Consider the following 24481-nt stretch of genomic DNA (forward strand, 5'->3'; position numbering starts at 1 on the left):
TTTTACTGAAAATTAATTTTGTAAAATATATACAAGTTTTATTGTAAAATGTATACAGCATCAATGAATAAGCATGTTTAGCTAATTTTTTGTTTGAAAAGTAATTCAAAAATTTCAAGGCAGTTTTCCGTAGCCAAAAAGTTGGACTTCACTAAAAAAAGAAGTATAGAGAATTATTCCGTTGCAATCTTATTATATTATATTTTCTTTGCAATGCAAAAATTTATTACATTTTTGTTCTGCAATTTTGTTAGTTGAATGAAATGTACAACTTTGTTTTTTTCTGCATAAAAACAACATTGTATTTACTGAGAAACAATGAATGGATCAAGTGTCCCAAGGGATCAAGTCTATCTGGTCTCCCCTAATGCAGTGCCATGTGATGTTTTTTCGTTTGAGTTACCGGATATTAACAGTGATATTGTAAATGCCGCGCTGGGTAAACTGAAGACTTCATATGCAGCTGGTCCGGATGGTATCCCCTCTGCTCTTTTGAAACGATGCAGTAACGTGCTTAGTCCACAAATCGCGAAACTTTTTAATATGTTGATACAGCAGCGCAAATTTCCTGACCAATGGAAGTTTTCTTATCTGTTTCCAATACACAAAAAGGTGACAAACGAGACATCACTAAATACCGCGGAATCACGTCATTGTGCGCTTGCTCAAAATTATTCGAAATTATCATAAATGACGCTTTGTTTGCTTGCTGTAAACTCTATATTGACGTTGACCAGCACGGATTTTTTCCGAAAAGATCAGTGACCACAAACCTGATGCAATTTGTTTCCCGTTGTCTACAAAGTTTGGATTCTAGCTCTCAAACTGACGCTATTTACCTAGACCTGAAAGCGGCTTTCGATCGAGTCGACCACGGAATATTGCTTAGCAAAATGGAAAAATTAGGTGTATCTGTAAACGCCGTATGCTGGTTCAGATCTTACTTGACTAATAGAAGTTTGTGTGTCAAAATAGGCTCTGCTGTCTCCAACTGTTTCTCTAATCAATCAGGTGTCCCACAAGGCAGCAACCTGGGTCCACTGCTATTTTCAATTTTTATAAACGATGTCTTACTTTTGCTCTCACATGGCTGCCGATTATTTTATGCCGACGACACTAAAATTTTTAAAGTCATTACTTGCCTGAGTGACCGCGCGGAGCCGCAAGAGTACTTGAATATATTTGTGGATTGGTGTGCTAGAAACCGCTTGACGTTAAGCATAGAGAAGTGTAATGTGATTTCGTTTCACCGAAAACGTACGCCCGTTGAATATAGCTACACTATTGCCGACCATCGTCTTCTTCGTGTACAGTGCATAAAGGATCTGGGAGTGCTACTAGACAATGAACTTACGTTCAAGAACCACTACGAAAACATAATCTCGAGGGCCAACCGACAGCTGGGATTCATTTTCAAGATTGCGGATGAGTTTCGTGACCCACTGTGCTTGAAATCGCTGTACTGTTCGCTTGTGAGATCAATCCTCGAAATTAGTTCTGTTGTGTGGTGCCCATTTCACGCAAATTGGTCACGCAGGATTGAAATGGTACAGAAAAAATTCGTCGGCTATGCTCTTCGCCATCTCCCATGGAGCGATCCGTCTAATTTGCCGCCGTACGAAAGCCGCTGCCGACTTCTCGGTATTCAGCCATTGGAACTGAGACGACGAATCGCACAAGCAGTTTTTGCTGCTAAACTTCTGACCGACCACATCGACTGCCCGGCGTTGTTAGAGCAGCTGAACATATATGCTCCCATACGACCACTACGACAAAGAAACTTTTTGTACCTGGAGCCGCGGGCTCATTTGTTTGGTGCTAATGAACCGATACGTGTTATATGTCATCGTTTTAATGAAGTATTCGAAATGTTTGACTTTAACGTGTCCATCAATGTCTTTCGTGACCGTCTTCTAGATGTTTTTCGTAGAAATTAGCTACTAGTTTATTCATTAAGACACAAATGTCAGATGAATTTTATATATAAACAATAAACAATAAACAATAAACGGAATCAAGATTGTATGATGAAAAATTCCGCGAAAGCACCAGTCACGGCACGGCTGGTATTTTTTATCAATTTCAGCAATCTCTATTATGAAATATGAAATGTTCATATCTTTCAAGCTGCATTGATGGTAGAAATCGTCATTAACCCATTATGACCCCCTATACCTAAATTTGGACCAAATGAAGTGAAACTCTGTAATCTATTATATTATGGATCGAATGTGTCGGAAAACGCAAAATCGTCATTTGGAATGCTTTCAAGGCCAAAATATCGCAGGTTTAATATTTCATAGGCTTAGTTTCAAACAAACATATTACAAAGTTGTTTACAGATTCCTTATCGAATTTTGTGATAGACTTTACATTTAAATACCAATTTACATGTCAGGTAACGTTCCGTCACTAAACGTAGACTTTTTCGTGCGTTTTGGAAACAAAGTTTTGTTCGCCATTTTTTCAATTTTTTTCCGCCATTTATCACAATTTTGCACTGTTGAAAATACAGCTACAGTATAGCTTGAACCATGCTCATATAACATATACTGCCGTGAATCACATAACAGCCCCATTTTTATAGGAAACTCCATAGAAAATGAGACTGTTATGCGATTCATGGCATGGTCTTGGGCAGAAACCACAAAAATCCCACGTTTTCATTTTCCAGTCCTATTCGCCATCAGGAATACACCCTCCAAGGCTGGTCCACTAACCTCTGAGCTATGCGTCTCCATTGTATTATCCGAATACTATTTTGTTAAAAATTGTTTCTCAAAAACTAAAGATAACATGTCTGAATTTATGATGTTAGGTAGGTAGCTATGTGTAAAAAATCAACAGTGTGACACATATATATTCGAACAAAAATCATTTTATGCTTGCAACGGCATATACAATTAATTCTGTTTCTGTTTGGAGCACGAGGTGGGGCAGTTAGAGCCAAGTCTGTCCAGGGCTGAGATAAGGTGGTTGTGATAATGATAAAAGAACCCTTGCGGATAACGCTAGCGCCATAATGTGTTGGTGATTATGGATTAATGAGGAGGAAGAAGAGTGACAGAACTTGGCTCGTTATAATTGTGTACTTGGTGAATATAGAATAAGATGGCTTGTACTTATCTTGTTTTCTCCTTCCTTGGTTTGTTTCCTCGTCTTGTTCGTAGTCGATCTTAATTAAGCCTAAAACAGGCTCCACGCCGGCCGTCCTCTCCATCGTTGTCACCAGTGCAGTCATCTGTGGCTGATCTCTTGCCTCCCCTCACGACAACATTGTTGCCGTGAGAAGAAGCGATAGAGATCAGGCAGAGAAAGAAAAGAAAAGAAAAGAAATTTTTAGTCAACATGTTGATCGCAATTTTCGAGTTAGTAATATCACGAGAATTCTATGTCTGTCCATCACCTATGCTACTACCGACTAACTACTCGCTAGGATGGACGCTACCCATCTCCCAAATACCCATGTCATCACGATTGACCCAGCGCTGTTCAACAACCTATGCTCATTAAAAACCACAGCCGCTTCTTTATCTACCATCTTTGCAGTATAGTAGCTGTTGGCGTAAATTTTCGAATATTTTGTGCGGAATATTATTCAAGAGCAATATTATCGCTCAGAACTATCGAAAAACTACTTGAACTTCCGAAAAATAGAGCAGATGCGATATAATGGGGACTGGTACTCGCTCGTATTATTCCCGGTGGCATTAATTGCATATTTGTAGCGGTAGTCAACCGATTTGTCGGTATGCTCTTCAGACCGTGGTCAATTGAAATGATTCTGTAACTAAGAAGGGATGAGGTGGATCAAGAAGAACTTCACTTGGAGATATGTATATATGCCGTGTTAAGTCTTAAGTGCAAGCTGTCACTGAAGCAAGACTTAATAAGATGTTAACGACGTTGATAATTCTGTGAGGATGGTATTGAATCGAAAAAAAAAATCCTCATACCATGGCCATATATTATGTACTATGACTCCATTTTAGGAAGTGGGAATGATGGTATATTGAGGACAGCCCTTCGCTATCGCTTGAATCAACCAGAGAATCGAATACCTGTTTTTACTTGAAGAAGTTTTAACTCTAAAAAGATTTAGTTAGAAATGGAATTTCAGTTGAAGTCTGCCAGCATTGGGCAATGGACAGAACAAAATATATATCGAGGCTATAAAGCTTTTCGAGAGATCCACTAAGTCCGACCGCGACGACAGCCGCAAGAATGGAGAGGAGCAGGCCGCCGGTGAGCTGCCACCGTTCGACTTGATGGACTCTCCGACAGAGGCTCATCAGCATTAGGAGGGCCCTTGGGAGACAAACAGCGTCATTCATGATCATTTTATGTTGTTAGTTGAATACCGTTAACGCGGTTAGTCACAAGACATGCAAATCATTCTAATAAAGGAGGGAAATGAGAAAAAAAATAATTATAATTAATTACATCCAAAACAATACAATAGAGGTGACAGTAACAGCAACGATAGCAATATTATAGTAATAATAGTAATAACATAGGAAACTGATACAGGAAACACAGCTACTGACTATAACTTCCTGCCCATTAATAATTGTAGTTTGGCAGCATAGGTATAAGAAGAATTTCCGACTCATCATAGAACACTCAAACATATATTCATTCGTACCTATACACCCATGCACACTCATACATGCATACACATGTATACATGTACGCGTGTGTATATTTTTCAGTGCTGTGCTGTCCATAATCGCATAACAGCCACAAATTCTATGGCAATCTCATAAAAAATGTCTCGATTACGCAAATAAAGACATCACATCATTTTTGAACACTCGTTCGTTCAAACTAGCGATAAATTTTAATTTTCATTAGTAAGTCAAAATCTCATGAATGGTGGGTAGGATTTGGTTTCAGTTTTCTAGAGAAATTTCTGTGCATACCAGCAATTTATCTAGGGAACTGAGTAAGCCCTCCCGGTGCTTCGGCCCAAACGGATTGAATTTAAAATCAAATCCGTTCAATTTCGCTCCATTCCTCTTTACGAGACACATGCTACACATAAAGCTAAATTATGCAATACTATATTACATTCTACATGCGGAATTAAGTTTAAGAGTGCCGAAGTGCGCGACAAACCACCTACCCATGGGAGGGCTTGCAACGGCATATACAATTAATACAATCATATACTAATATCATGTGCGTGTCTCATCATGATTTAAGTCTTACTTGATGTAGTTTCATTTTCTTATTGTGTCTCGTTCGGTGTACACGTACCAATGTTCAAGTTACGGTCGTTGATAATAAGTAAATTCCCAAATGGTGCTGCATGTAGCACTATTTTTCGTGAGTAAAAAACCCGGAAGAAAACGAAGCGTTAGAACTGCAGAGGTCATAAAGGCTACTCGAGAGTGAATTTTTTATAGTTGCGACCGGTCCGCACGGAAAATGGCAGTTGAGCTGAATATGAACAGGAAATCTCTTCGTCGAATTTTGAAAATGGATCTAGATGTGAAATTACATGGATCCCATCCATGGATTAACGGAAGCAACAAAACAAAAACGGCAGGAAAGATGCGAACTGCTGCTCCGTCGGCACGGTGATCGCGAAGTGAACTTTTCTGATGAGAAAAAAAAATTAAAATGATCGGTTGTGGTCGGTTTCGATCATCGATGTTCTAAAGCACAAACGGAATGTACCACGATACCAAAATTCATCAGCAGTCTTGGCATGAGGAGGCATTTCAAAGAGAAGGAAACTTCCTCTTGTATTTATTGACAAGGATGTGAAAGTTAATGCAAAATATTATCTACAAATCGTCTTAGAACAAAATTTGATGCCTTACGTTCGGGGAGTGTATGGTAAAGAATATTATTGCTTTCAACAGCAACTGCAAACTGCAACTTTGCACTGCAAATCATCTTGTGCAGACGTGGTGCAAAGCCAATCTGACGAATTTCATACCGAAAAACGAATGGCCTCCAAGTTTTCCTAATTTGAACCCACTGAATTTGTGTATATGGTGGTACATGCAGCAGAAGCTCAAGGATAATAAATATCATAATTTGGACGAATTTAAGTTAGTTATCAACAAGATGTGGGATGATATTCCGATGGAAGTAGTGCGTGCCGCATGTAACAACTTTAAAAAGCGTTTGAAGTGTGTTATCCGGGCAAAAGGCCAGCGATTGAATGTTTTTTGCGTTCTGAATCTATGGGTAAACAACTTCTAAAACAGAAATCCGAAATAAAGTCTTTATGGACAAAAATGTGACTTTGTTTTTGTTCAAATACATATGTGTCACACTGTAAACTCCCCAGAAAAAAAATTTAAAACTAATAGACCAAATCAAGGTGACGTCATCTGGCAGATACTGGCGCCCTTGTTTACAAACAGACCGCAGAATCCAAAAAAGTTTCATGTGTTTAAACGGCAAGTTTGTTGTTTAAACCGAGTTTAAACAGCATTAGGATTAAATTTAAAAGCCATTTTGCCTGTAAAATGTTAAAAAACACGCTACATTCGCTATAAATGGAAAGGAAAGTTTTCCAACATGTAAACAAGGGCGCCAGTATCTGTCAATTGACGGTATGATGATTTGGTTTATAGTCCCTTTAGTGCTCAAACTATGAAAACACTAAAAATATTTATCAAACTCATCAAAACTTACCTTATTAAAATACCAAATTAAATTTCTAAATTAGTAACTTAGGAAGGAAGGAATTTGTTTTCAACAAAAAGTTTTGAAATGGTTGAAGTGATTTTGTTAATTTTTTTTAATGTGAGCTCAGAGATAATTTTACGCTCTTGATTTGACTCTTGTTTTAATCGCATATTACAATATTATTGAAACAGATAATCATTATTCCATCTCCAAAACCGAATATCAAATATCAGTATCAACGAATTCGAAATGACAATTGATCTCTGAACCAAAAATGTCAGTTAAATCTTGAAATGTTGATAATTTTACTAAGCGTTGCTTTCACTAGAAAGCACTATTGCGGCGGTTATGAAAAATCCGCCTGCAGCGGCGGTGATAACGCACTCAGGAGATAACCGCGAGCTAAACGCAATATTAAAATTTAGGTTTTATGGTTTGCAGTTCTACAAAATAACAGTTTTGTAGCATGGGTTTGATGAAAAACAATTGATTTAGCAAATTTTCATGCATCAAATTGCAGAAATCTGCTCTGCGGTGATCTTTTGATGGTTTGGTTCAACAGTTAAGATAATCGCGATGTGAGGATTTTTCTTGCAATCTGCAATAGCACTAGCTTTTGACGTTTGATTGGCTCCCGTTTTTTTATCCGCCGAACTATATATATAGTAACTATAGTCCACTGCACGGAACTTAAAATGATATTCAGGACCTCTTTGGAAGCATTATAAATTTTTCGAAACGAATATACAGCAACGTCGAAATTCAGCAGTTTTGTTTATCAGGAAAATTTTTATCAATGAAATGCATATTCCTCCTGGAAAAAAGGGTTTAATATTGCATCGACTCAAAATCAATCATTTTTAGTTTCGACAACCGGACTTCAATTAAGCTAAAATTTTGCACAGCGTCCTCTTTAAGGGTAATAAACGTTTTGGAACAATTAGGATTTAGCATCTTAGCATTAACCCCGCAGTTGTCCCAATACGCTAACAGCTGATTGCGAAGTCTATCCTATAAAAGCAAATCGGGTTTCGAAGATAGAATGAAACACCCAGGTTTTGCTTCAACGTTTTGCAAGTGATCTTTTTTCTAAAAACAAATGTCTATTTGTATCGCAGTTTTATTATAAAGACACTTACGTGTAACACCTTCGGCACTAATTTCATGCATTTTAGTACACGCTGATACCATCCTCATTGCTAGTTGATCTACTATCAATATTCTCCATTCGGTTCCAGGTTTTCCGCTTGCCTGTGTTTTACCAGCTGGATTTTTGTAACGAACTACTTCGTTCATAATTTCTATAAAAATACAAAATACATTATTAGGTTCTATTATTTATAGAGAAAACCGGTATTACATTTACAATCAGATTTAAAATGTTAACGAGCGAAATCAATTAAATTGTTTTTTTTTCTTCTCATACAACAGAGCTATAAATTAGGTTGCTGGGCAAATATAACTTTAAAACTTCTTTAACGTAATTGTTTGTTATTTAATGAATTATCTGTGTTTCAGCAAAAATTTAAAAATACGCAAATTCGTGAAAGGTGACTATTTCCTGCTCTTAGGTACACTCATGCTCTTTGCGCAAGACAGAAAATGAAAAATCAATATAATATATTATACGTATTGAGGAAGTCACAGTAAATTTCATAAATTTGTTAAAGTTTTACAATTTTATTTAGAAATTACTTATTTTTGCTACTACCTACGCGTTTGATGCTTTTAGGCACAAATCGAAAAAATGAAAACATTTAAGCTAAAAAAACGTAAACATTACAATTAATCTAATCAATCTCCAAAATTTCATCTGATGTGAAAATGGAAAAAAAACACGAGATCATTGATTGAGATTTGATAAACAATATACGCCAATGTTAGCAATCGGTTTAAAACTGAATTCAAGGAATAATTACTCACTTTGACCAACAAGCAATTTTAACGCCATGCTGAATGTCTACCTCACTTCACTAGGTACTGACTGAGAGATGACTAACTAACAACAGTACGGCCAGTTAGAGTGACTATATACAGAGTGGCGCCAAGTCATCCCAAATGTATGCAATGCGGTTTATCCTAGGTTTCTCTTTCTCTTTCCTTCATACGCGTTGGATAGGTTGTTTGCTCGATTGGAATGACACTGACAGATAATTATCATTCCAATTTTGACATTGTCGCCACTCTGTATATAGTCACTCTACGGCCAGTATGCATGGCATGGGGCAAAAGTATAGTTACTATATATATAGTTCGGCGGATAGAAAATCGGGAGCCAAATAAACGTCAAAAGCGGAGCCAAAAGCTTTTCAAAATCCAAAATGCAGGAGTAATGTTAAAAAAAACACACTTTATTTTCATAGAACTAGTCATTTTCAACACCCGCCAGTGATTATTTTTCGTAAAAACCTGCACATTTCACCATAATTTCAAATTTAATTTCATAAATCAGGGATGCCAATTCGCCTGGTTTTCTATCCGCCGAACTATATATATAGTAACTATACTACCGACAGACGGATACATACGAAACCTCCTGGAACAAGGGCATGGTGTATTGTTATCTCTTTCTCGTGTAGGAGTGAAGAGAGCAACTTTCAAATGGTCCTCGGTAAAGGGGAATTCCCAGCACATTTTTTGGTTCCTGTCAAAGTTAACATTTTGGTACCTATGCGTGGGACATCGAAAATGTATGAATTTGACAGCCACTTCACCCCGTAGGATTGGAATGACACTGACAGATAATTGTCATGCCAATTATCGCCACTCTATATATATAGTCACTCTAACATGCCACAACTTTGGGTGCACCTTTTGCCTATCCAGCTTTCCACGAGCGATAATGGCGGTTATTGAGCACAAGTGGGCACAATCTTTTGACATTCATTGGAGGAGCGTCGAGTTCGCCCTGACGGAGTTACTATGGAAACATCCATGATTGTTTGTTGTTCGAATCAAGGTTCGAATGTAAAAATGTAAACATTGTTCAATTTTGCAGATCAAAATTGATTTTGCTAAAGAGGAACATAATTGAACGGACAACAAGTTTTATGAATTGTGGCTTCGCAGTTTTCGGATATTTCAGGGAGAATGGCCAAATACGCAGCGGAAAGTTTCTATCAAAACAAGACGCTGTTCGAGAGCAAACTTGGCAACGGTTCGACTAATATGAAGTTCAATGTTCACGTTTGCCTCTGAGTGCATTCGAATGTTTAATTCGCACGATTGTAGAAAGTATCGTGAGCCGGTGCTTTCAGGAAATTGTGGCCACAAACCACTACAAAAGTTTGAATCCGTTCAATTATGTTCCACTTCAGCTGATCTGCAAAATGAAACAATGTTTATCCAGCTTTTTACGCGCTATAATGGCGGACGCTGTAAATTGTGTTCGTAATATGCGAACAATCTTTTTGACAACTCTGCATCCATCAAAACTGGGCACTCTTCTCCTGTACGGCAGTGTTGCTCTTTCTTTCGTTTACACAAAAGAAGGAGAGCAATAGTTTTGTTTACATCACGCACATTTTTGCTTTCCTTCTTTGGCGTAAACGAAAGAAAGAGCACGGTAGTATTGCAAGAGAAGAGTGTCAGATTTGATGTATGCAGAGTTGTCAAAAAGATTGTTCGCATATTACGAACACAATTTATAGCGTCCACCATTATAGCGCGTAAAAAGCTGGATATTTTTACACTCGAACAACAAACAATCATGGATGTTTCCATAGTAACTCCGTCAGGGCGAACTCGACGCTCCTCCAATGAATGTCAAAAGATTGTGCCCACTTGTGCTCAATAACCGCCATTATCGCTCGTGGAAAGCTGGATAGTTACTATCCAGCTTTCCACGAGCGATAATGGCGGATATTGAGCACAAGTGGGCACAATATTTTGACATTCATTGGAGGAGCGTCGAGTTCGCCCTGACGGAGTTACTATGGATACATTCATGATTGTTTGTTGTTCGAATGTAAAAATGTAAACATTGTTCAATTTTGCAGATCAGCTAAAGAGGAACATGATTGAACGGACAACAAGTTTTATGGATTGTGGCTTTCCAGTTTTCGCAAATTTCAGGGAGAATGTCCAAATACGCAACGGAAAGTTTCTTATCAAGTCGAGACGCTGTTCGAGAGCAAACTTGACAACGGCTCGACCAACATGAAGTTAATGTTTGCGTTAATGTGTAATGTTTCGAATGTTTAATTCGCGATTGTGAAAAAGTATTCTGAGCCAGTGCCTTCAGCAAATTATGGCCGCAAACCACTATAAAAGTTTGAATCCGTTTAGTTATGTTCCACTTCAGCTGATCTGCAAAATTAAACAATGTTTACATTTTTACACTCGAACAACAAACAATCATGAATGTATCCATAGTAACTCCGTCAGGGCGAACTCGACGCTTCTCCAATGAATGTCAAAAGATTGTGCCCACTTGTGCTCAATATCCGCCATTATCGCTCGTGGAAAGCTGGATAATGGTGGCCGCTAGAGTGACTATATACAGAGTGGCGACAAGTCATCCCAAATGTATGCAATGCGGTTTTTCCAAGGTTTTTCTTTCTTTTTCCTGCATACGTGTAGATCATTTTGCGATGACGTCATTTTGCCGTCAAATGACACCACTAGGTGGTTTGTTTACATGTTTTTTATCACATCCAGCGGTTTCGATTTGAAATTTCGTGAAGGATTACTGCATCAGGTGCTTTAAACTGCATGTAAGGTACTTTCTCTTAAATAAAAACTAAAATTTTTTATCGTTATCTGCCGGACAAAGATAGAAAACTCAATTCAAACTTTAACACCATGTAAACAAACCACCAAGTGCTGTCAAAAAAGTGTGGTTAGGAGCTCCCGTGTAATGATCTATTGGATAGGTCATCTGCTCGATTGGAATGACACTGACAGATAATTATCATTCCAATTTTGACATTGTCGCCACTCTGTATACAGTCACTCTATGTGAAATGTAAACAAAACTATTGCCTTCCTTCTTTTGCGTAAACGAAAGAAAGAGCAACACTGCCGTACAGGAGAAGAGTGCCCAGTTTTGATGTATGCAGAGTTGTCAAAAAGATTGATCACATATTACGAACACAATTTATAGCGTCCGCCATTATCCAGCTTTTTACGCGCTATAATGGTGGCCGCTATAAATTGTGTTCGTAATATGCGTACAATCTTTTTGACAACTCTGCATACATCAAATCTGACACTCTTCTCTTGCAACACTACCCCATAAAAAGTTTGACAGATGGCATTTTACGCGTCTACCAACGAAATAGGGTGCTTAAGACATCAACCTGCTAATCAACCTACATAGTCGGGTTTCGTAGGTAGGTTCATTTCGTCACCCGACTTATTGGAGAATTTAATCTGTTTTCGTAGGGTGTCAATTAAATCGGTCAAAGAGTCGGTACAGGTTGCAAGGATTAGTTTGCCAATTAAGTTCATCGATCAATCATCAAACGGGATCGGTTTTCGTCACCCGAGCCGTCACCCGATTTATTGGCGAATTTAATCTGTTATCGTAGGATATCGATTAAATCGGTCAAATAGTCGGTTTAGGCTGCAAGGATTAGTTTTCCAATTAAGTGCACCGATCAATCATCAAACAGGATCGGTTTTCGTCACCCGAGCCGTCACTCGATTTATTGGCAAATTTAATCTGTTATCGTAGGGTATTGATTAAATCGGTCAAAGAGTCGATTTAGGCTGCAAGGATTAGTTTGCCAACTAAGAGTACTGACCAATCATCAAACGGGATCGGTTTTGGTCACCTGACTCGTCACCCGATTTATTGGCGAATTTAATCTGTGATCGTAGGGTCTCTATTAAATCAATCAAAAAATAGAATGATTCTGTATATAAATACCTGTATATAACTGTTGACAAATCTGAGTATCGAGAAAATGGCGTTACGGGATGATGTTCGTGGAGTTTGCATTAATAGTTGGTAAGTATACTATTTTCGAGTGTAATTATTTAGTCCACAATTTTAATAATGTGTTTTCGTAGGAACGTGCGGTTTGAATTGTGCTTTATTTGCAATTGAAAATTACGGTACCATCGGAGGCCATTGCAAAAGATAAAACGCAGATTGTAAACTTTTCAAGGAAGCAGCTGCCAAACTTGGGTCTAACCCAAGTTTAGCCGCTCTGATTCCGACAGGGCGTCCGTACTGGTAAAATTTTTGCTGCTACTGAACCGGCCGAGGAGCCATAAGGTATTGAGTATTGCGATGAATAATTTTAACGCTTTATTAAATTTACGCTAATAAAGATCTGAGTTTCAGGACAAAGAAAAAGTCTACCTGCTAATGCCATCTGACGAGGAGATACGGCTTGACCAGAATCGCACTGGCAAGAAAGCAGAGACTGAGAGCCAGGTTTAGTGCTGGCCGGCAGGAGTGCCTACTATTTACGTAAGTTACAAGCAAGTCCTTTATTAATTTTAATTTTTATTGTGCACTAATTTTTTGAATAAAAGATAAAAGAACAAGGAGAGTGTGATTTCCGATCGATTGGGGTGTTTAATATTATACACCTATTAATCCACCTATTTCGTTTCTATTGATCAATTTTAAATCCCGATTAATCAACCTATTTCGTCTGGTTCCGAAGATTGCATAACTTTTTGCATCGATTCATCCGCCTATTTAGTCTGATTTACTTATTTCGTCATCCGATTCCTCCTCCGATTTGCTCGGTTTTAGTAGGGAGCCCAATTGCATACACCAATTAATGCACCTATTTCGTCTGGTTCCGTAGGTTGCATAACTTTCTGCCTCGATTCATTCGCCTATTTAGTTTGATTTACTTATTTCGTCATCCGATTCGTCCTCCGATTTGATCGATTTTAGTAGGGAGCCCAATTGCATGCACCAATCAATCCACCTATTTCGTCTGAATCGATAAATTTTATCTCCCGAATAATCAGCCTATTTCGTCTGGTTCCGTAGGTCGGCTCTAAATGATCACCCTACTAAACTGCCAACGTAGTCGGTTCTAGTCGGTAGATTCTGTATACATGCGAATCGGTATATGCCCCTGTAAAACTCCCATAAGGGTAGGCTGGTAAATGTTGCAAGAATCGGCCGATTCGTAGGAAGCGAAATAGGGCGATTCACCAGTATAATCAATATATATAGAATGCCAGTGTCGCTGGTGTTTCATGGATATTTGGGTGGCAAACATGTTGCTGGTTCGTGTCTTGGATACGGGAACTACATTGTCAAATTGCCCAATAGAAAATTTTCCTGCCGACGAAATACCCCAAAACGACCAAATCGGGTGATTTATCCTACGTGATTTACGGAAAAGCAGAAGGATTTTTTATTGGGTTGCCTTTTTAGTTTGACAATCAGATTCCCGTTTCGAATCGATCACTCACACATATGCGCATACAGTGTAAATACGTAATTTTCAAATGTGTGATGTTTACCACGAGCACTGCAGCGACACTGGCATTCTATATCCAGCTTTTTACGCGCTATAATGGAGGACGCTATAAATTGGGTTCGTAATATGCGAACAATCTTTTTGACAACTCTGCATACATCAAAACTGGGCACTCTTCTCCTGTACGGCAGTGTTGCTCTTTCTTTCGTTTATGCAAAAGAAGGAAGGCAATAGTTGTGTTTACATTTCGCACAGTTTTGCTTTCCTTGTTTGACGTAAACGAAAGAGAGAGCATGGTAGTGTTGCAAGAGAAGAGTGTCAGATTTGATGTATGCAGAGTTGTCAAAAAGATTGTTCGCATATCATGAACACAATTTATAGTGGCCACCATTATAGCGCGTAAAAAGCTGGATATATTGATTCAACTGATTCACCCCACGCGAACCTACTAAATAGGGGGAAAAGTAGGAGGGATTTTTTATGGGGTACCGTGCTCTTTCTTTCGTTTACGTCAAAGAAGGAAAGCAAAACTGTGCGAAATGTAAACAAAACTATTGCCCTCCTTCTTTTGCGTAAACGAAAGAAAGAGCAACACTGCCGTACAGGAGAAGAGTGCCCAGTTTTGATGTAAGCAGAGTTGTCAAAAAGATTGTTCACATATTACGAGCACAATTTATAGCGTCCGCCATTATAGCGCGTAAAAAGCTGGATAGCGTGTAAAAAGCTGGATATATTTAGTTCTATCCAGCTTTTTACGCGTTATAATGGAGTGTTGCAAGAGAACACGCTTAAAAAATTTGACCCACTTTCACGAAAAGTGGAACAGCTCAAAACATGCGTATATTTTACACACTATTTTGAGTAACTCTTACTCCTTTTATGAGTTCCACCGTAAAAGCTCATAAATGAGCAATATTTACTCAAAAATGAGTGCCATTTCACCCAAAACTGAGTAGTACTTACACAAATTACGAGTAAATTTAACTCAGTTATGAGGTCGACCTAAACTACTCAGAATTGAGAAATTGCCATTACTCAAATTTTTGGGCTGTTCCACTTTTTGTCATAGTGAGTCGGTTTTTACTCATTTTTTAGTTGAGTCACTCATTTCTGAGTTAATCTTATTCGTTCGTGGGTTAAATTTTTTAAGCGTGAAGAGTGCCAGATTTGATGTATGCAGAGTTGCCAAAAAGATTGTACGCATATCACGAACACAATTTATAGCGGCCACCATTATAGCGCGTAAAAAGCTGGATATGCTGGCCCAGCAAAAACTAACTCTCCCGATAAAAAATGGGAGTTTAACAGGGCGATCTACCGATTCGTCGGTATGTTTAATCGATCGACTAAAACCGACTAAATTGGCTGTTTAGTCGGGTGATGAAATAGAGGTGAAAATTTTGTAACCTACGCAACCATACGAAATAGGTCGATTATTCGGGATATAAAATTTATCAATACAGACAAAATAGGTGGATCAATTAGAGCATTAAATTGAACAGTCTATTAAACTAACCCTAATTCTAATAATAATGCTCCTAATAATGCCCTGAAAGTGACCATCTTCAACAACTGCTCCTGTCTCAAGAACAGAAATGCCCACCGTGCTGGATCGCTTGACCAGTTCAAAAGCGACTTGCAACTTCTGAGAAATTGGCGACCAGCCGCCCAAGACCGAGTTAAACGAAGAAGACCGCATGAAATAGCACGAGCGACGCCGGCGCTATGACAACCTGTAACAATCAAAAGGTAATTAATTGGAATCGAAAAAAAGCTGTTCTTTGAAGAAATTTCTCTCTTTGGAACATACACGAACACTTATATAGACTCCTATAGTTTCATTTCACTAACCTGGTTATCAATAATCAATTTCCTTCATGAAGCCAATAGATCAATTTCCTTCGCAGAACCAATCCGTTTGCATCGTGACAAAGGATATGAATTTGTCGCAGAACCTTTTCGATTCCATGCCTGATTGACGGCGACGCCGATCCGGACGGAGTTCCATTAAGGAAGATATCAACCGAGTCAAGAGCAGCTTATCACTAACCTCTCTCTCCGTTGTGCGGCTCCGCAATCCGATAGGAAAAAATAGTCGCACGATAATTTTCAGTGCCAAATTCCAACTGAAATAGCGATAATAAGTTACAAATTCAATGCAGTTGTCTTTTTATGTAACGGATACTTACCTAGCTATTCAAATAAAGAACAAGTAAATTAGAAGTAAAGTGGCCTTGTTCAAAAATCAATCAGACTAAGCTGTCAAAAGATCATTCTGTACAGAGTAAACCGATCATCACCTGATTTAATCGTTACCCGACGGTAAAAGATTTAATATATACCAATGCGTCGGGTGACGGAGACAACCACCCAACGCGATTCGACGAAGTCGGTTGATTTGATTAATAGCTTGATTTCTTTGGCATCCTCTTTCGTCGGTAGACGCGTAAAACAGCATCTGTCAAAATTTTCTATTGGATCACCCGTTTTGTTTACATTTGCGACATTCGCCCTTTTGTTAATTCTATCTAGAAATAGTTTCGCTTTCGTAGTCGCGAAATGTTTGTTTAATCTAAATCGATTTTAGTTTATACATTACTACTCTAAATTATTAATTACGGAATAGACAGTTCAGTAAACAGTAGATTATCTATTTAAGTGTGCTATGTATTATGGAAACATGAATCGTTCGAGTTTAAAAAAAATAAATATATGGTTTCGTTGTAGGATGGCTTATGTGCCGAGAGGATTTTTTGCAAGACTTGCAATTGATAAAAGTCGGAACGATGAACACCTCGCCAACTGTAATATGTCCAACGTAAGTAATAATTATTCTAAAGACCGAGTATCTTCCTATAATGGATAGGCATCTAAGTGTTTGCTTTATTTTGATGTATTAACAGTAACTCAATATACAATCAAGTCCCGTAATCTTTTATCTTGGTGATCATTCACTGAAATCGCTTTTTACGTGAATTTCGGAATTTACATCAAACGCGGAACGAATCCTTCGTGTAAAAAGCGACGAGTGTATTGTAATTTAAAAATAAATACTGTAAATACTAAATACTATTCCCATTTATATTTGGAAAACGATTTCAATATATGTATATAATTAATGCAGGGTTTTTTGTTAAGAATTTTTATATCCTCTAGAAAAAATTGAAGATATCTCGTTGAGCATCTTTATACATACATTTATTTCTTCCGGAGTTCCTTACGAGAACGGTAGCTAAATCCCTTCGTAAGTCAGGTGTGGGATGATATCTGAATCATACAGAGGTTGTGAAGCGTGTTTTCTTGACCAGTCTAATGTTTTATCAACGACACACTCAATTGTATGTCGAACTTTGATGATAAAAAAGCCCGAAATCATCAAAATGTGGTTTATGCGGGACGTTATTCTATGACTTTGTTCCTAAGTTGATTTACGAATGCGAGCTGAAATATCAAGCAATTATTGAAGTCTGTGAATTTAGGTTCTAACTTTAAGGATTCAGTAGGAATAGTTTTAGATATTTACTGTTAAGCATTTCATTTCAAGTATTTTGAAAGTATTCTAAATTTTAGCCGATCGCCAAAAGCCGTCGAAATCTTCACTATCCAAAGACTGCGTTGCGTTGACGATTCCAAGCAAATAACTAATCCAAGAGTTTACCCGGTTTACTATAACGAAGGATGTTTTTTGTAGTTTTGGACTTGTGGTCCAACGAGTGGTAGCGGGTTATACCGCAAGCGTCTGCCCGGTATAATGCCATCAATGTTTTCGGCAATCCGTTTTGGCGAGACCGAATCTAAATTTAGTTTCGGTTCTAAAAATTCGGTTCCTGATTCAACTGTAATATTTGAATCGAATACACTGGAGTCGCTCCTTACGCGGATTTTTATGCAGATCTTAGAATTTAGGCAGTTTTACGCGATTTTTAAAGTTTATATGGAACTTATCCATGTATCAAGCAACTGGAGTGTATACAGTTGATGAAATCTATACCCATAAAAATGTATTTCTGTCTGCCGGGATGTTCCTTATACAATCGAAAATCGGCGTGAAAATTTGCATTTGATAGTTAAAAATTCCTCCTCCCACTAAGAGGGAGGGCTCCCATACAAATTTCTGCACAACTCGAGAACTAATCAAGCAAATGGAACAAAATTTAGCATGTGGATGTTTTTGGAGACAAAAATTTTTTCTATAGGAATTAAGACTCCTCCCCTCTTTAGAAGGGGAATTATGACTCCTCTCCCCTTTAATACAAATGAAATGCAAATTTCCTCATAACTCGAGAACTAATTATGCAAATGGAACCGAATTTGGCATGTGGGTGTTTTTGGAGGCAAGAATTTTTTCTATGATGAATTAGGACCCCTTACGTTTTTAGGAGGGGGGCTCCCATACAAATGAAATTCAAATTTCCTCATAACTCCAGAACTAATCAAGCAAATGAAACCAAATTTAGCATGTGGGTGTTTTTGTAAGGAAATTTTTTTTCTATGGTGAATTGAGACCCCTCCCCTTTTTAGGAGGGGAATTATGACCCTTCTCCCCTTTAAGATGGGGGGGGGGGGCTTCCATATAAATGAAATACAAATTTCCTCATAACTCTAGAACTAATCAAACAAATGGAACTAAATTTAACATGTGAAGGTTTTTGGAGGCAAGAATTTTCTCTATAGTGAATTAGGACCCCTCTCCATTTTAGGTGGGGGGAACTCCTATAGAAATGAAATTATGAAATACAAATTTCCTTATAATTCGAGAACTAATCAATCAAATGGAAGCATATTTGGCATGTGGGTGTTTTTGGAGGCAAGATTTTTTTTCTATGCTGAATTAGGACCCCTTATCTTTTTAGGAGGGGGAACTCCTATACAAATGAAATATCAAATATCCTCATAACTAGAAAACTAATCAAGCAAATGGAACCAAATTTGGCATGTGGGGGATTTTGAAGGCAGGAATTTTTTTTGTGATGGTTTGAGACCTCTCACCCCTGTGGTAGGGGTACAAGGTCTTTTGCCATCGCGAGAAATTTCCCTGGCCCCAAAAACTCCTACATGCAAATTTTCACGCCGATCGGTTCAGTAGTTTTCGATTCTATAAGGAACATAGGGACAGACAGACAGAAATCCATCTTTATAGGTATAGACCAGATGACCCAACAAACTTCGTATTGCCACAAATTAAACTGTCTTGTACATAAATCGTGAATCTCGGATGACCTTTGTCACAATCTTGAGTTTTGCAAGTTTCTGAGGAGTTCATGGGTGTTTTAATATACAAATTTTCCTCACAGTAAAGTAGAAAACAATTCCCCCCATTGCTTAGCCTGATAAAATAAAGCGGATCATTACAAACCATTTCGCCGAATATCATTTTGTGGAACACCAATTCTCGGTTGACCATAACGCGGAATATAGAGTTACGCAGAATACCATTTCGCGAAAAACCTTACGCAGGATGTACCATTTCACGGAAAATCTTTTCGTGGAAAGTACCATTTCGCAGGGGTGACCCAACTGAAGGAAAGTAATAGAGGTCAGTAGATCTAGGAAAAGAAATAAATCTAGATAGAGGTGATCTCTACGGGGGGTTGCCCCCCGCAGTGACCGGCGCTTCCGACGGCAGGTCGCCGGCAACACTCGCGGCCTGTGGCCGTCTGGCGCTGAATTATCTAATGTTACTATTGACAGTTTTTGGTGGTCTTGTTATTGATTAATGCTTTATGAAAGAGTCTAAAATTTCTCGAGTTCGATTAGTTTTTGAGTTACGCAAAAATTTCTGTTTTATTTGTATGATAGTCCTTATCCCCCTACCACAAGGGTGAGGGGTCTCAACCCATCATTAAAAAAATTCCTGCCTCCAAAACTCCTCACATGCCAAATTTGGTTCCATTTGCTTGATTACTTTTCGAGTTATGAGGAAATCTGTATTTCATTTGTATGGGAGCCCCCCCCTCCTAAAAAGGGAGAGGGGTCCTAATTCATCATAGAAAAAATTCATGCCTCCAAAAACACCCACATGCCAAATATGGTTCCATTTGATTAATTAGTTCTCGAGTTATGAGGAATTTTGTATTTCATTTGTATGGGAGCCCCCCGTCTTAGTGGAAGAAGGGGTCTCTAACCATCATAAGAACCTTCCCTGGCCCCAAAAACCCCTATATGCAAATTTTCACGCCGATCGGTTCAGTAGTTTTCGACTCTATAAGGAACATTCGGGCAGACAGATAGAAATCCATTTTTATAGGCATAGATTTGTATGGGAGCCCCCCCTCTTAGTGGGAGAGGGGTCTTTTGCCATCGAGAGAACCTTCCGTAGCCCCAAAAACCCTTACATGCAAATTTTCACGCCGATCGGTTCAGTAGTTTTCGATTCTAAAAGGAACATAGGGACAGACAGACAGACAGAAATCCTTTTTTATAGGTATAGACTAGCTGACCCGACAAACTTCGTCTTGCCACAAATTAACCAGTGTTGTACATAAATCATGAATCTCGGATGATCTTTGTCACAATCTCGAGTTTTGCAAGCCCCCCAGTGGGCGGCGCTTCCGACGGCGGGTCACCGGCAACACTCGCGACCGTCTCGTCCTGAATGATCTAGTGTTACTATAGATAGTTTTTGTGGTTTTGTATTGACTAATGTTTTATGGAAAAGTCTCGAATATCTCGAGTTCGATTAGTTTTTGAGTTTCGCAAAAATTTCTGTTTTATTTGTATGAGAGTCCATATCCCCCTACCACAGGGATGAGAGGTCTCTAACTATCGTAAAATGAATTCAAGACTCCAAAATCTCCCACATGCCAAATTTGGTTCCATTTGCTTGATTAGTTCTCGAGTTATGAGGAAATTTGTTTTTCATTTGTATAGGAGCCCCCCCCCTCTTAAAGTGGGGAAATCCATAGAAAATATACCATAGAAAATATTCTTGCCTACAAAAACACCCACATGATAAATTTGGTTCCATTTGCTTGATTAGTTCTAGAGTTATGAGGAAATTTGTATTTCGTTTGTATGAGAGCCCCCCCTCTTAAAAAGGTAAGGGGTCCTAATTCATCATAGAAAAAATGGTTGCCTCCAAAAACACCCACATGCCAAATATGGTTCCATTTGCTTGATTAGTTCTCGAGTTATGAGGAAATTTGTTTTTCATTTGTATAGGAGCCCCCCCCCTCTTAAAGTGGGGAAATCCATAGAAAATATACCATAGAAAATATTCTTGCCTACAAAAACACCCACATGATAACTTTGGTTCCATTTGCTTGATTAGCTCTCGAGTTATGAGGAAATTTGTATTTCGTTTGTATAGGAGCCCCCCCTCTTAAAGTTGGAAGGGGTCCTAATTCACCATAGAAAATATTCTTGCCCTCGAAAACTTTCACATGCCAAATTTGGTTTCATTTGCTTGATTAGCTCTCGAGTTATGAGAAAATTTGTATTTCATTTGTATAGGAGCCCCCCCCTGCTAAAGTGTGGAGGGGTCCCAGTTTATCATAGAAAAACTTTTTGTCTCCAAAAACACCCACGTGTCAAATTTGGTTCCATTTGCTTGATTAGTTCTCGAGTTATGAGGAAATTTGTATTTCGTTTGTATAGGAGCCCCCCCTCTTAAAGTGGGGAGGGGTTTTAATTCACCATAGAAAATATTCATGCCCTAGAAAACTTTTGCATGCCAAATTTGGTTCCATTTGCTTGATTAATTCTCGAGTTATGAGGAAATTTGCATTTCATTTGTATAGGAGCTCCCCTTCCTAAAGTGGGGAGGGGTCCCAATTCATCATAGAAAAAAATTTTGTCTCCAAAAACACCCACGTGCCAAATTTTGTTCCATTTGCTTGATTAGTTCTCGAGTTACGAGGAAATTTGTATTTCGTTTGTATAGGAGCCCCCCCTCTTAAAGTGGAGAGGGGTCCTTATTCATCATAGAAAATATTGTTGCCCTCGAAAACTTTCACATGCCAAATTTTGTTCCATTTGCTTGATTAGTTCTTCAGTTATGAGGAAATTTGTATTTCATGTGTATAGGATCCCCCCCTCCTAAAACGGGGAGGGGTCCCAATTCATCATAGAAAAAATTTTTGTCTCCAAAAACACCCACATGCCAAATTTGGTTCCATTTGCTTAATTACTTCTCGAGTTATGAGGAAAATTGTGTTTCTTTGGTACAGCAGCCCCCCCTCTTAAAGTGGGGAGGGGTCCTAATTTACAATAGAAAATATTCTTGCCCTCGAAAACCTTCACATGCCAAATTTGGTTCCATTTGCTTGATTAGTTCTCGAGTTATGAGAAAATTTGTATGGAAGCCCCCCCTTTTAAAGAGGAGAGGAGTTATAATTCCCCTTATAAAGAGGGAAGGGGTCTCAATTTACCATAGAATAAATTCTTGTCACCGAAAACACCCACATGCCAAATTTTGTTCTATTTGCTTGATTAGTTCTCGAGTTATGCAGAAATTTGTGCTTCATTTGTATGGGAGCCCCCCCCCCCTCTTAGTGGGGGGAGGGGTTTCTAACCATCACTAAAACCTTTCCTGGCCCCAAAAAACCTCTACATGCATATTTTCATGCCGATTGGTTCAGTAGTTTTCGATTCTATAAGGAACATACGGACAGACAGACAGACAGACAGACAGAAATACTTCTTTATAGGTATAGATTTGTATGGGAGCCCCCCCCTTTTAGTAGGGGGAGGGGTCTCTAACCATCATAAGAACCTTCTCTGGCCCCAAAAACCCCTACATGCAAAAATTTTCACGCCGATCGGTTCAGTAATTTTCGATTCTATAGGGAACATACGGACAGACAGACATACAGAAATCCATTTTTATATGTAAGGTACCCCGGGGCATTCAGCACAGAAACTCTTCAGTGGTATCACTTCGAAGGTTTAATTAGGAAAAAGGCCTATCAATGCATATGAAATGAATCTGGAGGAGAATTTTCAAGATCATGGCAATAGATCCCACCTGCCCCGGTAAATGAGGCAAGTGGGACCTATATTCAAATTTGATTAAAAAGCATAAAATAACAGAAAATTTTGTAAGCAATGTTAAAGCATTGCAAGAAGCAATCAGAGACAATATTTGTACGAATGGTTCGTCAAAAAATAGCGTAACAAAATCAGATCCACAACGGACGATTTCATAATTTATATAAAACACAGATCGTGAGCAATTACGCCGTAATGCATTATTGTAATGGGATGTGATCCAATTCTTGCGAGACATAATTTATGGTTAACCATTGTTTAATAACTCGAAAATACGATTATGATCGGTTTGCTCTACCATGCCCAATTCGGTAGAGCTACTCATAAGAGATAGTTACGCTATAATAACTACAACACTTTATTGTTTCAATTCCAGTTGCAAATTTGCTTAATTATATAAAATTTGCCTTTCCACATTCAATCAACATCATTTAGGTGTAACCAAAATGTGACCAAACTGTTTGTTCCCTCATAAGCTGTGCCAATGATCTTTTTTGGGTGCTCTTGGTTCAGTCCTTTTCGGTTTTATTTTAAGCCTTTACTGATATAAATATTATGTAATTGAACTGAAAATGTTCGGTAGTACATCTAAAAAATGTATTAAGACAGGAAGTTTTGTGCTGAAACACTTTATTTTTAATAGGTCCCACTTGCCCCGGGTGCTTTCAAGTGCCGATCTTATTCCGACCCATTTTTTAAATGCCGTTTGTCAAATTAAACAATTAGTTTTCGGGTTTATTTTGTTAATACACTCATTATGTTTACCTACTGCCAGAAAAACATGTTCTTTTACGAAAAGCCTGTGGCCAAAATATCATTTATAGAAAGGTGCGTCAAACTTACAATGCAAATTGAAAATAACGCTCAAATTTTAAGGCCAATTTTGGTGTTTGGAATGCCAGTTATAAATAATCCATAATTTTAATACATGCGTTTGAGCTGTATCTTTCATTTCTAGAAAGGTTCGGTTGCGTTGGACAAAATGAGGTTGTAGAGAGTTATGAGCTCCGTTCCCACTTACCCCGTATTCCCACTTGCCCCGGGGTACCTTATAGATTTAATAACCCTTTGTATCCTTTAATGTTATCTACTAGTTTTACGAAAGTATGCCTAAAACCTTCGATCCGAGCTGGGGGATTCCTAAATCGTATTGGTACGCTAGACATGTTAAATAAAAAGTAACATATCGAATTACAACGTTAGACACCAAAGTAGCAATATGTAAGATGGGACAGTTATACTTCTACTGGCGGTGTAGTTTTCATTAGTGTCTATATTCTAAACCAGACATTTATAAAGTCTGCAAGTTGTAAGCGAAATGCGTATCTCCCTCCCATAGCATAGGTAGGTGGTTTGTCGCGCACTTCGGCACACTCCTAAATTTAATTCCGCATGTAGAATGTAATATTGTTTAAGTTAGATATATGTGTAGTATGTAGTATAGTATT

General features: G+C 38.3%; 2 protein-coding genes across 3 annotated transcripts in view; one reads left to right on the top strand and one right to left on the bottom strand.

Moving 5' to 3' along the window:
* Window positions 1-8646, bottom strand: part of LOC128743215 (protein ROP) — a 94020-nt gene extending 85374 nt beyond the window's left edge. The window contains exons 1-2 of one of the 2 annotated variants that reach the window (XM_053839745.1): window positions 8572-8646; window positions 7788-7949 (exon numbers count right to left, since the gene is read on the bottom strand). In XM_053839745.1, coding sequence (XP_053695720.1) covers window positions 7788-7949; window positions 8572-8599 — 190 coding nt within the window. In that variant the 5' untranslated portion in view covers window positions 8600-8646. Of the gene's footprint in view, window positions 1-7787; window positions 7950-8363; window positions 8409-8571 lie in introns of those variants that run through there. The other variant, XM_053839746.1, reaches the window with a different exon arrangement.
* Window positions 8647-16607: 7961 nt separating this feature from the next.
* LOC128743217 (protein-L-histidine N-pros-methyltransferase) overlaps window positions 16608-24481 on the top strand; it is an 86719-nt gene continuing 78845 nt past the window's right edge. The window contains exons 1-2 of the mRNA XM_053839750.1: window positions 16608-16712; window positions 16773-16863. Coding sequence (XP_053695725.1) covers window positions 16711-16712; window positions 16773-16863 — 93 coding nt within the window. The 5' untranslated portion in view covers window positions 16608-16710. The remainder of the gene's footprint in view (window positions 16713-16772; window positions 16864-24481) is intronic.

Source organism: Sabethes cyaneus, chromosome 3 (genome assembly GCF_943734655.1).
Source record: "Sabethes cyaneus chromosome 3, idSabCyanKW18_F2, whole genome shotgun sequence".
Taxonomy (NCBI): domain Eukaryota; kingdom Metazoa; phylum Arthropoda; class Insecta; order Diptera; family Culicidae; genus Sabethes; species Sabethes cyaneus.